The sequence below is a fragment of the Mus pahari genome, chromosome 12, assembly GCF_900095145.1.
Source record: "Mus pahari chromosome 12, PAHARI_EIJ_v1.1, whole genome shotgun sequence".
In the NCBI taxonomy this organism is placed as follows: domain Eukaryota; kingdom Metazoa; phylum Chordata; class Mammalia; order Rodentia; family Muridae; genus Mus; species Mus pahari.
In genome coordinates this window covers 14,015,449-14,033,399 of record NC_034601.1, presented here as the reverse complement: position 1 = coordinate 14,033,399, position 17,951 = coordinate 14,015,449, and the positions used below count along the sequence as shown (strand labels likewise).

The 17,951-nt window shown below is 41.5% G+C and overlaps 1 protein-coding gene across 2 annotated transcripts in view; it reads left to right on the top strand.

The window, feature by feature from the left end:
* The window catches only part of Dgcr8 (DGCR8 microprocessor complex subunit), a 34,244-nt gene that overhangs the window by 8,239 nt on the left and 8,054 nt on the right, over window positions 1-17,951 (top strand). For both annotated transcript variants that reach the window (XM_021209381.2, XM_029544883.1), the window contains exons 4-9: window positions 950-1,092; window positions 1,204-1,486; window positions 3,011-3,208; window positions 3,386-3,487; window positions 4,253-4,351; window positions 8,509-8,591. In XM_021209381.2, the coding sequence (XP_021065040.1) occupies window positions 950-1,092; window positions 1,204-1,486; window positions 3,011-3,208; window positions 3,386-3,487; window positions 4,253-4,351; window positions 8,509-8,591 (908 nt within the window). The remainder of the gene's footprint in view (window positions 1-949; window positions 1,093-1,203; window positions 1,487-3,010; window positions 3,209-3,385; window positions 3,488-4,252; window positions 4,352-8,508; window positions 8,592-17,951) is intronic.

Sequence of the window (17,951 nt, the reverse complement as noted above, 5' to 3'; positions counted from 1 at the left end):
ATTTATTTATTTATTATATGTAAGTACACTGTAGCTGTCTTCAGACACACCAGAAGAGGGCATTAGATCTCATTACGAATGGTTATGAGCTACCATGTGGTTGCTGGGATTTGAACTCAAGACCTTTGGAAGAGCAGTCGGTGCTCTTTTTTTTTTTTTTTTTTTTTTTCCCAAGACATAGCTCTGGCTGTCCTGGAACTCACTTTGTAGACCAGGCTGGCCTCGAACTCAGAAATCTGCCTGTCTCTGCCTCCCTAGTGCTGGGATTAAATTGAAAACAGTATCTTAAAAGCTGTGTAGAATGCTATGCGATGGTGGCCCATGCCTTTAATTCCAACACTCAAGACAGACTGGTCTCTGTGAGTTTAAGGCCAGCCTGGTCTACAGAGTGAGTTCCAGGACTGCACAAAGAAACCCTGCCTCAGAAAAAAAATAGCACTACCACCCCCCCCCACCCCACCCCCACCCCCACCCCCCGGGCAAAAAAGAAGCAAATGCTCTAAACTGCTGAGCCATCTCTCCAACTTGCTTTGTTTGTGGAATCAAACCCAGGGTTTGGTTTATGGTAGTAAGGTAGTGTTATTTAGTGACATGCATCTGGTCACCAGGAACAGTGGCTGATCCATTTCTAGTTTACTAGCAAAGTTTACTTACTCCAATACCTGTTATGAGTGACAGGAGAATTCCAGTGTTCTGTATTTTCCCAAGTGTGGAGGCAAAAGCTAAGGTAGGGACTTACCTTGAACAACACTGTCTAGGGCTTCTTGGGCATTGGTTCTCCATGTAGAAGTTCTTACCTTGTTCCATATACTATCCTATGGGTACAATTAGGGTTCATCAGGCAGATAGAAACTTGGCAAAAACCTCACAAATACAAAAACATGTACAAGAGGCTTTGACAATCTCGTGCTTGTAAAGGATTTGGAGGATGTTTTTGTGTTCTGTGCAGGTCGTGGCCGTCCACCTACAGAGCCATTGCCTGATGGATGGATCATGACTTTTCATAACTCTGGAGTCCCTGTATACCTGCACAGAGAGTCTCGAGTGGTCACTTGGTCCAGACCCTACTTCTTGGGAACGGGAAGCATACGGGTAGGGGAGTCATCTGTCATAGATTTAGGCTTGTCAGTTTTCAGTGCTTGTCAGCTTGTCAGACAGACTGAAAGTAGTCCTGATAACCCGTTTCAATGTCACCATCTACAGAAACACGATCCTCCTCTAAGCAGTATTCCCTGTCTACATTATAAGAAAATGAAGGACAATGAGGAACGAGAACAAAACTGTGACCTTGCCCCCAGTGGAGAGGTGTCACCTGTCAAGCCCTTGGGTCGATCTGCAGAGTTGGATTTCCCTCTGGAAGAGCCTGACTCCATGGGTGGAGACTCAGGGTCCCTGGATGAGAAGGACCCATTGGGCGCTGAGGCAGCTGCTGGAGCCCTGGGACAAGTGAAGGCTAAAGTTGAGGTGTGCAAAGATGAATCAGTTGGTAAGTATTCTGAAGAGCTTTCTTCCCTCCTTGCTACCTAAGTTTTCACCCCTACTATATTCTCTGATTCCTAGTTCCTGGTTGTATTTGAGAGGGGATTTTTGCCTATACAGCTCACAGGCCAGACAAGCCCTTCCTCTGCTTGAGTGTAGGCTCCTGCCACCCAGTGTACGATCTAATTGCCAAAAGTTCAGTGGAGATGACATGTCAGTGCCAACTAGCCTGCTTCTTTTCTTTTTTTTTTGTTTTTTTGTTTTTTGTTTTGTTTTTTCAAGACAGGGTTTCTCTGTGTAGCTCTGGCTGTCCTGGAACTCACTGTAGACCAGGCTGGCCTTGAATTCAGAAATCGGCTTGCTTCTGCCTCCCAAGTGCTGGGATTAAAGGCATGTTCCACCATTGCCTGGCTCTTTTTTTTGTTTTTTTTTAAAGATATATTTATTTTAGATATACGAGTACACTGTAGCTGTCTTAAGACACAACAGAGAGAGCATCAGATCTTATTACAGATGGTTGTGAGCCACCATGTGGTTGCTGGGAATTGAACTTGTGACCTCTGGAAGAGCAGTCTGTGCTCTTAACTACTGAGCCATCTCTCCAGCCCAGCCTTTCTGGTTTTTGTATGACCTCTGAAGTCTTGCTTTTTCAGTACAATGTACTCATGTAACATTGTTTAAATTTATGTGATGAGCTTAGAATGAGCCTGCAGTCACAAATTCAGCACCAAGAAACTGCCATTCTTATGTTTCTGCTTTTTTGCTTTTCAAGTATTGAGCAGTGCTCTTGAGTATTGCATTTGTCTAGTTATATGCTTGTATTTCTCTTTCTTGTTCCTTTAGCTTAGTTCTGTCCCTTAGATCCCTGGTGGTGTCAGCCCACCTGCTGAATCACTTCCAAAGAGGACATGCAGCTTTCAGGATTAGGCTTTTTGTATGCTGTTGGTGTGAGGTGTCCTGGGAGGGGTGCACAGAGAGGAAGCTGCTATAGAGAGGTGTGTGTGAAGTGGTTTGTGAATAGGTGCATCAGTGCATAATATTTGAAGTGGAGATCCAACTAGGTATGGTTTGTAACTGAGTTTAAAGGGCCAGAGGCAAAAGTGAGATGGTCAGAGAAGGTGATAGACACTTGCTCTTGGCAGTCAGGTGCTTGCTGGGTTTTTGTGTGTATATTTAGTTTCTTCCAGCCCCAATACTCATTTTGCATTAAGGGAAAAGTCTAAAGAATAGTGGTTTTCTTGTTTCTTGTTTATTTTGTTTTAATCCCCCATATTTTTTTTTCTTAGTCCAGATAAAGTAACGGTATGCCCAGGATTCTTTCCATAAGAGGTTTGCCAGGATGAAATTTGAAGTAGCTGTGAAAGGACCTAATTTTTTTCTTTCCTTGCTTTTGAAAGAGTTGGGGAACGGAAATCTGTATTGTGCATCCTGAACTTGTTTAATGGCATTGCTATTCTACACAGGGCTGAGGAAAACATGTTTCCTAGCTTTGGAAATCTGATAATGTAGCTTTCTGGTGTATCTTGGACAGATCTGGAGGAATTTCGTAATTACCTTGAGAAGCGTTTTGACTTTGAACAAGTAACTGTGAAAAAATTCAGGACTTGGGCTGAGCGTCGTCAGTTCAACCGTGAGATGAAGCGGAAGCAGGCCGAGTCAGAGAGGCCCATCCTGCCAGCCAACCAGAAGCTGATCACTCTATCTGTACAAGATGCACCCACAAAGAAAGGTGGGCCAGGCTTGTACTGTCAGCATCAACAGATGGAACATGTTCTTGTAATGTCTGCTTAGTTTATGAGTTGTAATGCAGAGGCTGCAATGTTCACAGTGGTAAGCCCCTAATGAATGACTCTGATGTAGATTGCCGAGTTCCTGAGTTTACCTGAGATAGTTCTTTTTGTCACAGAGTTTGTCATCAATCCCAATGGGAAGTCTGAGGTTTGCATCCTGCACGAATACATGCAGCGTGTCCTCAAGGTCCGCCCTGTTTATAATTTCTTTGAATGTGGTAAGTTCAAACCCATTTTAGTCATCATACATCTTTTTGGTCATGGCTGGAGGTGGGAATGAGTACATTGGACCTGCTGGGTTGGATAGGCATGCAAGGCAAGGAGAGAGAAGTGTGGTGCAGGTGTAGTCTTATTTTCACTTCAGTGCCCCTTGTCTTGAGATGGGAGATGGCTCAGCTTTTCCCTGAGTTTGCCCCAATTCCCCCTTTCCTCTTTTCTTGTCTTCTCTGGTCTGCCTTGGTGGCTTCTGACTGTCGTTAAAGATCTTTCTGCTGTGCTTGAATTCTTTCCCAATTTTCCTGTCCTGTATCCACCATTCCCCATCCTCCAATGATGAGGAAGCCTTGATCTCACCACACTTTGTGCCAGCTCTGTCCTCTGTGGTTTCTTCCTCACAGTTTATGAATGCCTTGGGAGCTGAGACCTGGGGAGTGGGGGGCTGTTTCTCAGATGTCCTTGGTCCTATGCTTTGCTATTCTTGACAGTCCTGTTTGTCTTTCAGAAACCTCATCCCTACCTTATCCCTGTACTGGGCAGCTCTGTCTCCAGCTTCTGCTTCCCCTTTGGATAATTTCCCATAGAGCCCCTTTTCAACTTTCCCATCGTGCCCTTTGCTGTCTGTGGTTTCCAATCTTGTCTCAGCATCTCAGACAAAGCATAGACATGATTTATTCAGGTGTATCTTGTCAGGGCTGGCGGACTTTGTGTTAGCATGCTTTTAATGTTTTGGCAAGTGTTTTAAAACCAGTAATTTTAATTTTAAGAGAATCCAAGTGAGCCTTTTGGTGCCTCCGTGACCATTGATGGTGTGACTTACGGATCTGGAACTGCAAGCAGCAAAAAACTTGCGAAGAATAAAGCTGGTAATGTGGTTTGCTTGGTATATCAGCTACTTTTCCTGTTGCTGTGATATAAAAGCACATTTAGAAAGGAAGGGTTTGTTTTGGCTCATCAGTTTATCCTTGTGGGAAAGGCATGGTGCAGGAGCTGGTGGGTGCTGCTAAAGTGGCATCTGCAGTCAGAAGCTTACAGCTTCCTTTCTCCTTTTTGTTCAGCCCAGGACCTCAGCCCATGGAATGGTGGCACTTACAATTAAGGTGGGTTTTCCCACCTCAGTTTGCCATATCTAGATATTCTTCTACAAGTATGCCTCAGAGGCTAACTTAATTTAGATATTCATCTCAGGCACGTCCAGGAGTTGGTAACCAGAATTAAACATGACATTTGGTATCCCAGAGACATGCTGCATGCTGGGTCTTCATCTCTGATTAGCAAGGGGCTATGTAATGCCTGTAGGATTTTATGGGCCTAGGTTAAGACTTTTATTCATGTTATCTACTTTATTTTATTTTTATTTTTTATTTTCTTTTTTGTTTTGGTTTTTTGAGACAGGGTTTCTCTGTGTAGCCCTGGCTGTCCTGGAATTCACTCTGTAGAACAGACTGGCTTCAAACTCAGAAATCTGCCTGCCTCTGTCTCTCGAGTGCTAGGATTAAAGGTGTATGCCACCACTGCCCAGCTTATGTATTTTATTTTATTTGAAGATTTATTTATTTTTATGTATATGAGTACACTGTAGCTGTACAGATGGTTGTGAGCCATCTTGTGGTTGCTGGGAATTGAACTCCGGACCTCTGCTCTCTCCGGCCCAACGATTTATTTATTACTGTATGTAAGTACACTGTAGCTGTCTTTAGACACACCAGAAAAGGGCATCAGATCTCATTATGGATGGTTGTGAGCTACCCTGTGGTTGCTGGGGTTTGAACTCAGGACCTTCGGAAGAGTAGTCAGTGCTTTTAACTGCTGAACCATCTCCCCAGCCCCCATCTATTTTTTGTTTGTTTGTTTGTTTGTATTTGGTTTTTCAAGACAGGGTTTATCTGTGTAGCCCTGGCTGTCCTGGAACTCAGAAATCCGCCTGCCTCTGCCTCCCGAGTGCTGGGATTAAAGGCGTGTGCCAACACCGCTGGCTAGCCTTGGCTATATAGCAATTCTGTCTTAAAACTAAGAGCTGAAAAAAAAACAAAACTAAGAGCTGGGGATATAATTAAGCTTTAGAGTAGGTCAAGGACAAAATAAAATAGGTGCTTATTATAAATGATTTAAACTAAGAGTAAAAAGACTTGATGAGTTAAAAAGATGGCTCAATAGTAAAGACCACGTAGAATCATGCCACAGCAGGACAAACTTGATTGTTTTACTAGACCCAAGTTTGTCCTGCTGTGACAGTTCCATGACCCCAAGGCAGCTTTATTTGTTTTTTTGTTTGTTTTTGTTTTTTGTTTGTTTTGTTTTGTTTTTCTTTTTTCTTTTTCCAAGGCAGCTTTAGAATAAAGCATGTAATTGGGGCTTGTAGTTTCAGAGGGTGAGTCCATGACCATATCATGACAGCAGGCAGGCATTGGAGTAGTCACTTACAATTTATATCAGATCCACAAGCATGAAGCTGAGAGAGAAAGAGAGAGCTAATTTGGAATGGTGGGGACTTTTGAAGCCTCAAACCACAAGGCCATGCCTCAGAATCCTTTCCCAAATGTTCTACCTCCTAGGGACTAAACTTTCAAAATCTGGAGACTACAGGGTGGGTTTAGGGGAAAGGGGGGATTTTCATTCAAATCTCCATAATCCCAGAGCCCACGTGGGGCAGCTTACAAAGAACTTTAACTCCAGCTCCAGGAGGATCTAATGCCTCTGGCATTACATACATGTACATATAATTAAGATTCTAGCTGAGTTTATGTGGGAACACACATTTAATCCCACCATTTGGGAGACAGAGATAGACAGACAAACTCCTTGAGTTTGAGTCCAGCCTGATCACAAAGTTCCAGGACAGCTAGGGCTGTCTCAAAAACAAACAGTTTTTTATTTTTTTAAAAAGTGAGTCTTGGGCTGGGGAGATGACTTAGAGGTTAAGAGCACCAACTGTTCTACCAGAGGTCCTGAGTTCAATTCCCAGCAACCATATGATGGCTCACAACCATCTGTAATGGGATCTTCTGGTATGTCTGAAGACAGCACCAATGTTGTCACATATATAAAATAAATCTTTAAAAAAATGTATCTAAAAGTGAGTCTTTATACTAGAAGGTCTCTTTCTATTGAATAACAGCAGAGTCAGTTTTCAGTCCCTGATTCAGCCAAATGCAGATTTGGGTATGCTTAGAGCTAACTGGGCCTATAGAACACATGCAAGTGTGTTTTGTTATTCTTATTTTTTATTTTGTTGTTTTTGGTTTTTTGAGATAAGTCTTTGAATGCTGAGAGTAAATGATGCACCACTACACCTGGCATTCAAGTTTGTTTTTAAACAGCAAACTGGGCATGCTAAGAGAAAAGACAGATTGTATGCTATCATTATCTTGAGGGGTTTTGATATTTGTATAGATTTTTTCTCTGAGTCCTTCAGACTTCAAATTGGGGATTAGATAGTTATTGCACACAATGTTCATCCCAAGAACTGGTGTTTTCTTGTAGACACATTACACCATATCTTTGCCTTATGCCTCTATGCAGAGATAGACAGCATTTTTGCACCAAGCTGTTTTGATCAACATTGGGGTTATTTGGGTTCTTCTGAGTAGTGGAGTATATTGTAGATTAGTGTTAGGTATACTTGTAGCCCTGGCGCATATAGAGCCATTCTTGAACTTTATCCTATGGGATTGTTGTCTTCCAGAACAGGTCTCTCTACAGAACAAGAGATATGCCAGTTTTTTCAGTCTCACTGGGGCTTGGGGTCAGGGGGAGGATTTTCTACTTCTAAGAATCAGTTTCTCTGCTATTTTTTTTTTTTTTTTTTTTTTAGTGGCCATTGCTGAGGACAATAAGTCTTTCTTTTTTTAAGATTTATTTTTATTTATGAGTACACTGTAGCTGTTTCCAGACACACCAGAAGAGGGCATCAAATCCCTTTACAGATGGTTGTGAGCCACCATGTGGTTGCTGGGAATTGAACAAAGGACTTTTGGAAGAGCAGTCAGTGCTCTTAACCACCGAGCCATCTCTCCAGCCCCAGTCTTTCTATATCATGTTACTGGCTGTCCTCTGTTCAGTTGCCCTTAGTTTACATATTCTGCCTCAGTCTGCAAGATGTCCTGATACCTATTTTGCTAAGTTACTCATGCAGAGTTAGGAATTGAGCAAGATGCTCTACCACTGAGCTAATCTCTAGCTGCTGCTGTACATTTTAGAAGGATTCAATTTAAAAAGACTTTTCAGTTCAACAAATTGTCGAGACTTTCAACAGATTTTTTTTTTTTTTTTTTTCGAGACAGGGTTTCTCTGTATAGCCCTGGCTCTCCTGGAACTCACTCTGTAGACCAGGCTTGCCTCGAACTCAGAAATCCGCCTGCCTCTGCCTCCCAAGTGCTGGGATTAAAGGCGTGCGCCACCAACGCCTGGCTCAACGGATATCTTTTGAGATAGAAATTGGCAGATGAATGGAAAACCCCTCAGTTTTATCCTAAGTTATTCTTTACAAGATTAGAAGTCTATGTTCTGGACTTTGTGTCCTCCACCAATATTTCAGCCACTCATTCTAGACATGTGCACTGTTTGGTCTTTATTACAAACTTATTTTGCTGGGATGTCTTACCAACAATGCTGTGCTGGACCAGAAAGCAATTAGTCCATGGGTTATTTATTGTGTGCATTCTTTCCCCTTGTGACATGTAGTGGCTTGTCCATGGTCCTTACACATGGCTCTTCCAGAGGTCCTCATGTACGCCCATCTACCTGTTCTTAGTAGCTGCTCTCCATGCATTATCAGTCCTCCTTGGGTGCACATTTTACCAATCCTCCCTTGGTAAAATTGGCATGTAAAACTCGCATCATCTCACTGTCCCTTTTCAGGATTTACTTGTTCTTTATGCTTTCATAATTCTACCTTTTAAAGTGCTGTTGCTGCCTTTGGCTATGAGTGTGGGAGCCAGCATGTAGGCTCACTGCTCGCTGGGCAACATAAATGGTTTTCTTTTGGGCTCCTCTCACCTCAGACTTTTTTTTCTTTTTGTAGCCCGAGCCACACTGGAAATTCTCATCCCTGACTTTGTTAAACAGACCTCTGAGGAGAAGCCTAAAGATAGTGAAGAACTGGAGGTGAGTGTGACGATCTTGTTCTCCTGGGAACTACCATACAATCATTGACCCCATTGCCTCAACCAGGGAAGTGCACCATGTCAAGGGTCTAATCATCAGCTTGTAAGAGGAACTCGCTTACCTTTGTGAAGACAGAGGAGAAAATCTTGAGGACTTTACCCTTCACTTGTGGATGTTGCACACAGATCTATAATGGAAATGAATCTGGCAGTGTCTAAGGTTGCGATTGTTGTTACAACTATCTCAAACCCTGTTCTGTAGAAACCTTTTAGGATAAATGTGGTTTTATAGCTATTCGTAGCAAAATTTTAAATTGATTTCTCTGTTTTAATTTTCTTGTGGTCACTGGTCATTTTAAAACCAGACTTTTGAGTTTTTTGGCCTTTGAACGCTTTTGTTATATTTGGATTCAGTTATGAAAGAGTTCTGAACATTTTTAGGAATTGTGTTGCCTTGGGTTCTTGTGTTTCTACACTGTGTCTTGCATGTCTGTCGGGATAGGTATCCCTTCAAGTTCTTAAATTTATTGAAATGGGAGACAAAGACAGGCATATCTCTATGAATTTGAGGTCAGCCTGGTCTATATAATTAGTTTCAGACCAGCCAATAGCTACATGGTGAGATCCTGTTTCAAAAAAACCAAAAACCTTTTTATTTATATAGATTTTTAAGTTTTTTTGGGGGGGGGGCGCGTCTTGTTAGTGGAGTCTTTTTGGGTTCTTAGGGTATGTTCCCCATTTGTACTAAGAGAGAAAGCAGTCTCTTTAAAAACAACAATGCTGTTTTTACATTACATTGATTTATTATTTACTTTGGTGGTTATGTGTGTGTGGTTGCATGCATGCTGTGGTACAAGTGTGAAGGTAGAAGAACAACCTGCGGGGGAGTGGGTCCTTTCACTGTATGCGTTCTGGAACTGAAACTCCAGCCTTCAAGCTTATATGACAAGTGTTTTAGCCATTGAGCCATTCTATGACCGTTAACTACATTTAACTCTGAGGAAAGGAGAAAGTTAGTAAACTAAGAAAAAGAGAAAAGATGTATGGGGTGAAGGTATAAGAAAGCGTGGCATGGTCGTCTATGCTGTAGTGCTAATACTTGGGAAGAAGAAGCAAGAGGACCAGAACAAGAACAATTGTGAGTGCTCAAAGTTAGCTTAAGACCCTGTCTCAAATCAAACCAAAAATAAAAATAGAAAACTTAAGTGATCACACAGGAACACTTAGAAAAGTAAGAAAGACAGTACAAAAGGAAAGAAAAAGGAAGGGAGCCAATAAAACATCTTCATTTTTTCTTTCTGAGGACAAGAGAAAGGATGAGTCATTTTCTTTCAGGCTCATTTTATAGGTGAGTGAAGTCCAAAGCAATTCAGAAAAGAAGAACTTTTCTCAAACTGTATTGTTGGGTTGAAGGTCCTGTTATGCAGGCCTAGTTATGCTGAAAGTGTAAGAGCCTCCCTCAAACTACTTCTATTAGCCTAGCTAAAGGACATCCTCTCTCTCTGAGCGCCAGAGGCCCTCTGCCTGGTGGGTTTGTGGTGGGAAGTTCTTTTGTGTATGTGTGCATGTGCCTGTACATACAAACAGAATAACCTCAGTTACCTTAGTTGCTAGCCATCTTTTTTGGGAATATTTTTCTGGCTTGGAATACCCAGTAGACTGGGTTGCTTAACAAGTTCAAGGGAAAAGTCATGCCTTCATCACCACCATGCTTGGAATTAGTGTTGGTTCTGGGGATTGAACCCTGGATTTCATGCTTATGTGGAAAATACTTTGCCAACTACTTGAGTTGTCTTCCCAGCCTCTAGCGTGGAAAATTCTTCCCAGCAGCAGTTGATTTTCTCCACTCTCTGAGAACATCCAAAGTAGTGAGGCCAAAGCAGTCTGCACTGTCTAGCCAAAGGGTTCATCTGAACTGCCCTGGCCTCAATTCTTTTCTACACTCCAGTTGTATTCACACCTAGCTAGCTCCCTCTTATTAGCACTTGCTTTGCAGCTTCCTTATTTGCTTGCTCTGGGCTTCAGTCTGATATGGTTGCCATGTACCATCCAAGTATATCTGTCTGATCTGATTCACATCCATTTTCCCAGGTTCACACACATTTTTTCTTCTTTCCCTTTAATTAAAAGATTAATATATTATTTCCCCTCCCTCCAACCTCTTTGATACCACCCCACCCCACCCCCATTTTTGGGTTCTCAACTTAGCCAGTGGAGAACTTTGAAGTTTGGAGATAGGAAAATGCAGGGTCTTCTCTCCCCAGCTTAGTGGTATATAAGACCTCTCCTGAGATAGTTCCCCTCTATGACACCAGTGAGCAAGCTAGAAAGTGCTTGATTACAGGAATTTTTTTCCTAATATTTTCCTTAAATTTATTTGTGTATGTGCATGGACATTGGAGGACAACTTGTGAGAGTTGGCTCTCCCCTAGTATATTGGTTCTGGGAATTGAATGTAGACTTTCGGCTTGGTGGCAAGTGCTTTTTACCTGCTTAGTCTTCTCGATAGCCCTAGATAAGGAACTTCCTAGCCCATACTGCCTTTTACCCTTTCTGGTTTCTGATAAGAAACTGTTTTGGGTTTAGAAGTATCACAAATTTAAACTCATCCTGGGCTAGGCAGTAAAACCTGTTTCAAAAAATAGAACGCCAAAGACTGGGTTATAGCTTGATGGTAGAGCACTTTACTAATACATATAAGGCCCTGGGTTTGATTTCCAGCATTGGAGGGGAGAAAAAAAAACGGAAAAGCAAACAAACATTGCTTGTTAACCTCTGAGTTTTCTGTGTCCGCTGAATAGATTCTCTTCTGCTTTCAAGAAGCTCTGTTTGGCCTTCAGTGGATGAGTCTACAAACAGATGCGTGAGTTTATTCCACTTGGGATTTATTTAGCTGCTTCTTTTGTGGTTTGTTTTTGGTTTTTTTGTTTTGTTTTTGTTTTGTTTTTGGAGACAAAGTCCGTCTCCGGCTGTTCTAGAACTCAACTACAAAAACCAGGTTGGCCTTGAACTCAAAGATATCCACCTGCTTTTGCCTCCTGAGTGCCAGGATTAAAAGTATGAGCCACCACATGGGCTAGTGTAATTCCACCCCCTAACCCCACCTCTTGAGACCAGATTTTGCTGTTCTGTCTTGGAACTTGATCTGTAGACCAGGCTGGCCTTGAACACACAAGAGATCCGAGTACTGAATTAAAGGCATGCACCACTACCTTCTGACTACAAATTTTATACTTACTGGTGATTTTAATTTATCCTAAAGGTTTCTGCAATCTGCCTTATTTTTATTTTTGTTCCTCAGACTAGATAATCCCAATATACCTACCTTCATGTTGGCTGCTTTTTCTTCTGCTTATTTGAATCTCCTAGGAAACACCTCTAATGAATGTTTTATAATCCCCACTTTGCCCTTTCTCTTGTGTTAGGAAGAGGATCTAGAGCCTTAGACATTGGAGACAAGAATTCTGTCCCTGAGTCATAAATCCAGCCTCATCCCCACTCCTACCCTTTGTGTGTGTGTGTGTCTGTGTGTGTTTGTTTGTTTGTTTTGAGACTGTTTCACTATGTAGCCTTGCTGTCCCAGAACTCTTTCTGTTGATCTACCTCCTAGAAATCCACCTTTCTCTGCCTCCCAGTGCTGGGATTAAAGGCGTGTGTCATCAGTGTCTAAGAACATTTACTATTCTTGCAAAGGACCCAAGTTTGAACCGAAACATTGGGTGGGTTACAACCATTGGTACTTCCCGTTCCAGGGGATTCAATACAAATGTAATTAAAAATGATAAAAATAAATAATAAAAAATAATAAAAGTAGAAGCTGGAGCGATTGCTGAATGCTTGAGGTCTTGAATTTGGTTCTCCCCATCCCCATCCCTCCTTCCAGATCTGATGCTCTTTTCTGCCTTCATGGTCACTGTATACATACAGACATGCATGAGGTCAAATCACCCATATATACAAATGCAATGTTTTTTTTGGAGAAAGTTTCTCAGAAGGAAACTTAAGGACAATGTTTTGGTATTACAAAGAGTAGGATTGGGCAGGCAAGCTAGAGATCTTACCAGCTACCAGTAGGAGGGGGCTAAAGGACAGACAGAACAAGTGAGAACAAGGCATACCAGTAGAAAAGAGCTTGGTGATATGGACTTTTGTCCTTTGTAGGATGTTTTGTCTGTCTGTGTGTTCGTTTCTAGCTGCCTGTCAGTGTCAGAAGTTAATAACTGGTGTCTACTTAACTCTATTTCCTTTCAGAGACAAGGCTTCAATGTGTAGTTGTCTTGGTTGTTATGGAACTCATTATATATATATATATATATATATATATTCATTCAGTATGTACCAAAGATAGAGTATGAATGACTATCTGTTACTATCAGTTTACCTTCTAGGAATTGTAATTTATTTTGTGTGCACATACATACAGGCGTATGCTCATGTTGTGTGTATATGTACATGTGGAGGCCAGATGACAATTTGATAAATTTGGTTCCCTCATAACTTTACTTTGGTTCCAGGGATAACTGGGTTTATGTGGCAAAGCACCTTTACTACTGAGGCATCTTGCTGGCACTTCCTTTGGGCCAGTTTAAAATCCTGTTACTGGTTTATCTTTAACCTGCAGTGTGTTACAAACAACTGGATCTTTGCCACTGAAACACCTGTGCTGGTATATTTATGTTCTAACAATAGAAGGCCAGCTCTTAAAAATGATTTATTGGCAGCTTGGAGATGGTCTCATTTTAGATGTAAAACAAAACAGAAAAACACATTTTTTACATTCATTTATTTTAATTTTTTAAGATGGATTTTATTTGTCTGTGTGTCTGCCATGTGAGTGCAGGCACCCAGGAGGTCAGAACCCCTGGAGCTGGACTCACAGGCAGCTCTAAACTGCCCAACATGGATGCTGGGAAATAAATTCGGGTCCTCTAGAAGAGCTGTAAGCACTGTTAACTGCTGAGCCTTCTCTCTCCAGCCCTGTATGTATTGTGTGGGTACATGCATGCCACTGCACACATGTAGAGTTCAGAGGACTATTACATAGATTCCAAGGATTGAACTCAGGTTTTCAAACATCACAGTAAGTACCTTCACCCACTGAGCTCACTCCCTTCTTTCCTTCCTTCTTTCCTTCCTTCTTTCCTTCCTTCTTTCCTTCCTTCCTGGTTGGTTGGTGTTTGTTTGTTTTCAAGACAGGGTTTCTCTGTATAGCCCTGGCTGTCCTAGAATTCACTCTGTAGACCAGGCTAGCCTCGAACTCAGATATCAGTCTGTCTCTGCCTCCTGCGTTTAAAGTTTAAAGGCGTGCACCACCACGCCCGGCTCATTTTATTTTATTTTTAGATTTATTTATTTTATTTATTTATCTTATGAGTATATTATAAGAGTATACCCTTCAGACACCCCAGAAGAGGGCAATGGATCCCATCACAGATGGTTGTGAGCCACCGTGTGGGTGCTGGGAACTGAACTCAGCACCTCTGGAAGAGCAGTCAGTGTTCTTAACTGCTGAGCCATCTCTAGCCCACCAGTCCCTATTTTTATTATAGTTACTTATATGTATCTGCATGTTTGTGGGGTGGGGGGGGCTGCCTACAGTGACAAGAAGAAGGTGTTGGATCCCTTTGGAGCTTTTGTTACAGACAGTTATGAGTCACCCAACATGTGTGCTAGGACCCAATTTGGGTCCCCTGGAAGAGCAGTGCTTTTAATTGTTAAGCCATCTTTCCAGCCTCTAAGCAGGATTTTAATTTTGTGATGTGTGTTTATGTCTGTGTGTGTAGACCACAGATCATCATTGAATGTCATTTCTCAGATAACTGTCCATCTTGTTTTTTGACATAGAATCTCTTGCCTGGGCTGGTACTTACCAATTAGACTAAGATGGCCAGCCAGTATGCCCTGTCTGTACTGGAATTCATTCTGTAGACCAGAATGGCCTCAAACTCTCAGAGATCCACTTATTCCTGCCTCCCAAGTGCTAGAGTTAAAGGTGTGTGTATAGTCTCCCAGCTCCAATTAAAGGCATATGCCATCACTAAGCCTGTCAGTTATGATTGGTAATTTGAAGTCTCAGAAATAGTTTCTATTTCTTGCTCTACCCCCATATAGGACCATCTATACTTAACAATCTGTATATCTCACAGAGCACAGCAGGACAACCAAAGTTAGTTGGTGCTACTATAACAAAGTATCAGACTATCAAACTGGACAAATTAAGTCACAGAAATTTAGTTGCCTTGGTTCTGGGAGTCAGAAGTGCAAAATAGTGTCGATTTGTTAGTTTCTTCTAGATACTGCCAGAGGCATCTGGTTTCTGGGGTGGTTATCTTCATGTTTATGCTTTTTCCTTAAAGGAATCTCTGAATTTTCTGTTTGTGAAGAATGACTCTTGGATAGGGCTGAGTCCTCACATAGGGCCCACTTACCCATGTACTTAACTCACTTTCTGAGGTACTAAAGGGTGAGACATAAACTTGTACATTTTGGAGCAGTTTATAGTTCAACTTATAATAATAATATTTTTCCCAGATAATAATTGCAAAGTATCTGTATTCTTAATCTGAGTCTTAATTTATTTGTATTTTTTGTAACATGTCTATTAAGTCAGTTCATTTAGATTAGCTGATCATTGGTCAGTGATTACCCTGAACTAGTAGTAGGTCTTTTAGCCTTTGTTTTTCTTAGTAGTTGGTGGTTTTTATTACACACAGATCCTGCTCACATTTTAATCTTAGATTGTCCCACTGTAGTGAGTAATCTTTTGGTTTTATTTTGTTGCTAGTATGTAAGTACAACTTACTGTTTGTGAATTGGTTTTGTATCTTTCCACTTTGCTGAATTCATGTATTCTGTAACTTTTTTGGATCATCTTTTGTGGTGCTTAATAAGAAGTGTCCCCCATAGGCTCAGATATTTAGTCCTCAGTTGGTGGTATGATTTGGAGAGATTTTGAGTTCATAGCCTTGCCTACTTCTAATCTACTTTTTCTGCTTCGTGCTCGTGTTTGAGATACGTTCTTTTAGCTTTCTTGTTCCTGCCACCATTCTTGCCACTTACTACCATGTCCCCTTGTCATGAAAGACTCTACCTCTCTGGAATTGTAAGCCCCAATAAATTCTTTATTCTATAAGTTGCTTTTGGTCATTGTGTTTTAACATAGCAACAGAAAAGTAATTCATCTGTGTGTATAGGATTGTGTTCTCTTACCTTGCCAGTCGGGGTGTCTTTTGTTTGTTTTTTTTCGAGACAGGATTTCTCTGTATAGCTTTGGCTGTCCTGGAACTCACTCTGTAGACCAGGCTGGCCTCAAACTCAGAAATCTGCCTGCCTTTGCCTTCCTGAGTGCTGGGATTAAAGGCGTGTGCCACCACGTGTGCCCTGCTTAGTCTGGATGTCTAATTGTTCTGGCTATTGTTAACTAGAAATGGTGATAGTAAAGGTGTTTTCCTCATTTCAAAGGGTAGCATCCAGTTCTTACTATTGAGTGTGATGTTTTCTGTGGGGTTCTAATACTAATTCTATTGTTTGTTTGTTTTTTTAAAGATTTATTTATCATTATACATAAGTACACTGTAGCTGACTTCACATGTACCAGAAGAGGGCGTCAGATCTCATTACAGATGGTTGTGAACCACCATTTGGTTGCTGGGATTTGAACTCAGGATCTTTGGAAGAGCAGTCAGTGCTGTTACCTGTTGAGCCATCTCTCTCTCTCTCCCTCTCTCTCTCTCCCTCTCCCTCTCCCTCTCCCTCTCCCACACACACACACACTCACACACTCCTCGTTGATCCTTTTTAACCTGAAATGCTGTTTTATTTCTGTCAGATGTCTTTTTTTTGTACCACTTCTATGATCTTATTTACGGTTTGATATTTTTATTTAATTTTTTGTATAGTTAATTATATTGATTCTCCTAAAGCATGCATCCCTGAAATAGTCCTACTTGGCATGGTATATATTCCTTTCTTTGGCAAGGTATATATATTCTTTTTTATTGATAGTTTCCATTTATCGACTCTGTGTGCGTGTGTGTGTGTGTCTGTGTCTGTGTGTGTGTGTGTGTGTGTGTGTGTGTGTGTGTGTGTCTGTGTGTCTGTGTCTGTCAGTGTCTGTCTACTGTGTGTATATGCATCTGAGGGATATTTTTTATTTAGTGTGTATATGTGTGTGAGCACATATGCTATAAAACACTCAGGAACTCAGAGGACAGCTTTGTTGTTCTTCCTTTATATGGGTTAGGGATTAAATTCAGATTGCCAGGCTTGTTCAACAAACTTTCTTCATTAAACCTTCTTGCCTGCTCCTTGTTTGTTTTTGATAGTACTAACTAGCCTAGCTATGCAAATCAGACTGGCTTTGATCTTGCAATGTCACCAAGGCTGGCCTTGAACTCACAGAAGTCTACCATCTGAGTGCTCTATTAAAGGTGTGTTCTGCCAAGATCAGTGTTTTTGACAGGGTCTAAGTACATAGCACAGGCTGTCATGGAATTCAGGATTCTCTTGCCTTATTCTCCTGAATGATGGGGATATAGGCACACACCACTATGATACCCTTAATAATTTTCCCATCTGTGTTTGCAAGGATTACTATTGTGTAGGTTTTGATGGGTTTGGTATTTGTACTTTGTCCTGGTGTTAATATGATACAGGTAGCATCATAAACTAAGCTATGAAGTATTCTCTTTGAGTTTGTATAGAATTGATATTTTTCCTCCTTAAAATGTGGAGTGGTCATTATCAGTAAAATCATTTGGACCTTAATTTTTTTGTTTTTTTTTTTGTTTTTTTTTGGGAGGGGGGGTTCGACACAGGGTTTCTCTGTATTGTCCTGGAACTCACTTTGTAGACCAGACTGGCCCCAAACTCAGAAATTCGCCTGCCTCTGCCTCCTGAGTGCTGGGATTAAAGGCGTGCACCACCACGCCCGGCGACCTTAAGTTTTCTCAGTGGGATAGTTTATAATCACAAATTTGGTTGACTTGAGTGGATGTTGCTAAAGGCTGTTTCAGAAGTCTGATTTTCAAGATACTGTTCCTCAGTATCTAGATTACAGTTTTTTTTGGTTTGAGGAGTTGGGTGTTTTGTTTTTTACATGGGAGGAGGTGGGAATGCGGGGCATTGAGACAAGGTTTCTCTGTATAGCTCTAGCTGTCCTGGAACTCACTCTGTAGACCAGACTGACCCTGAACTCAGAGATCTGCCTGCCTCTGCCTCTTTTACTGGGGTTAAATACATGTGTCAGCATCACCCAACCTAGATTGTAGTTTTTCATGGGTTGTCCATGAGCACCTTGTGCTTCTTTGTTATCTTTGGCTCTGGGCACTCCAGTCTCCCAGGCTGTCTTTCAGGAATACCA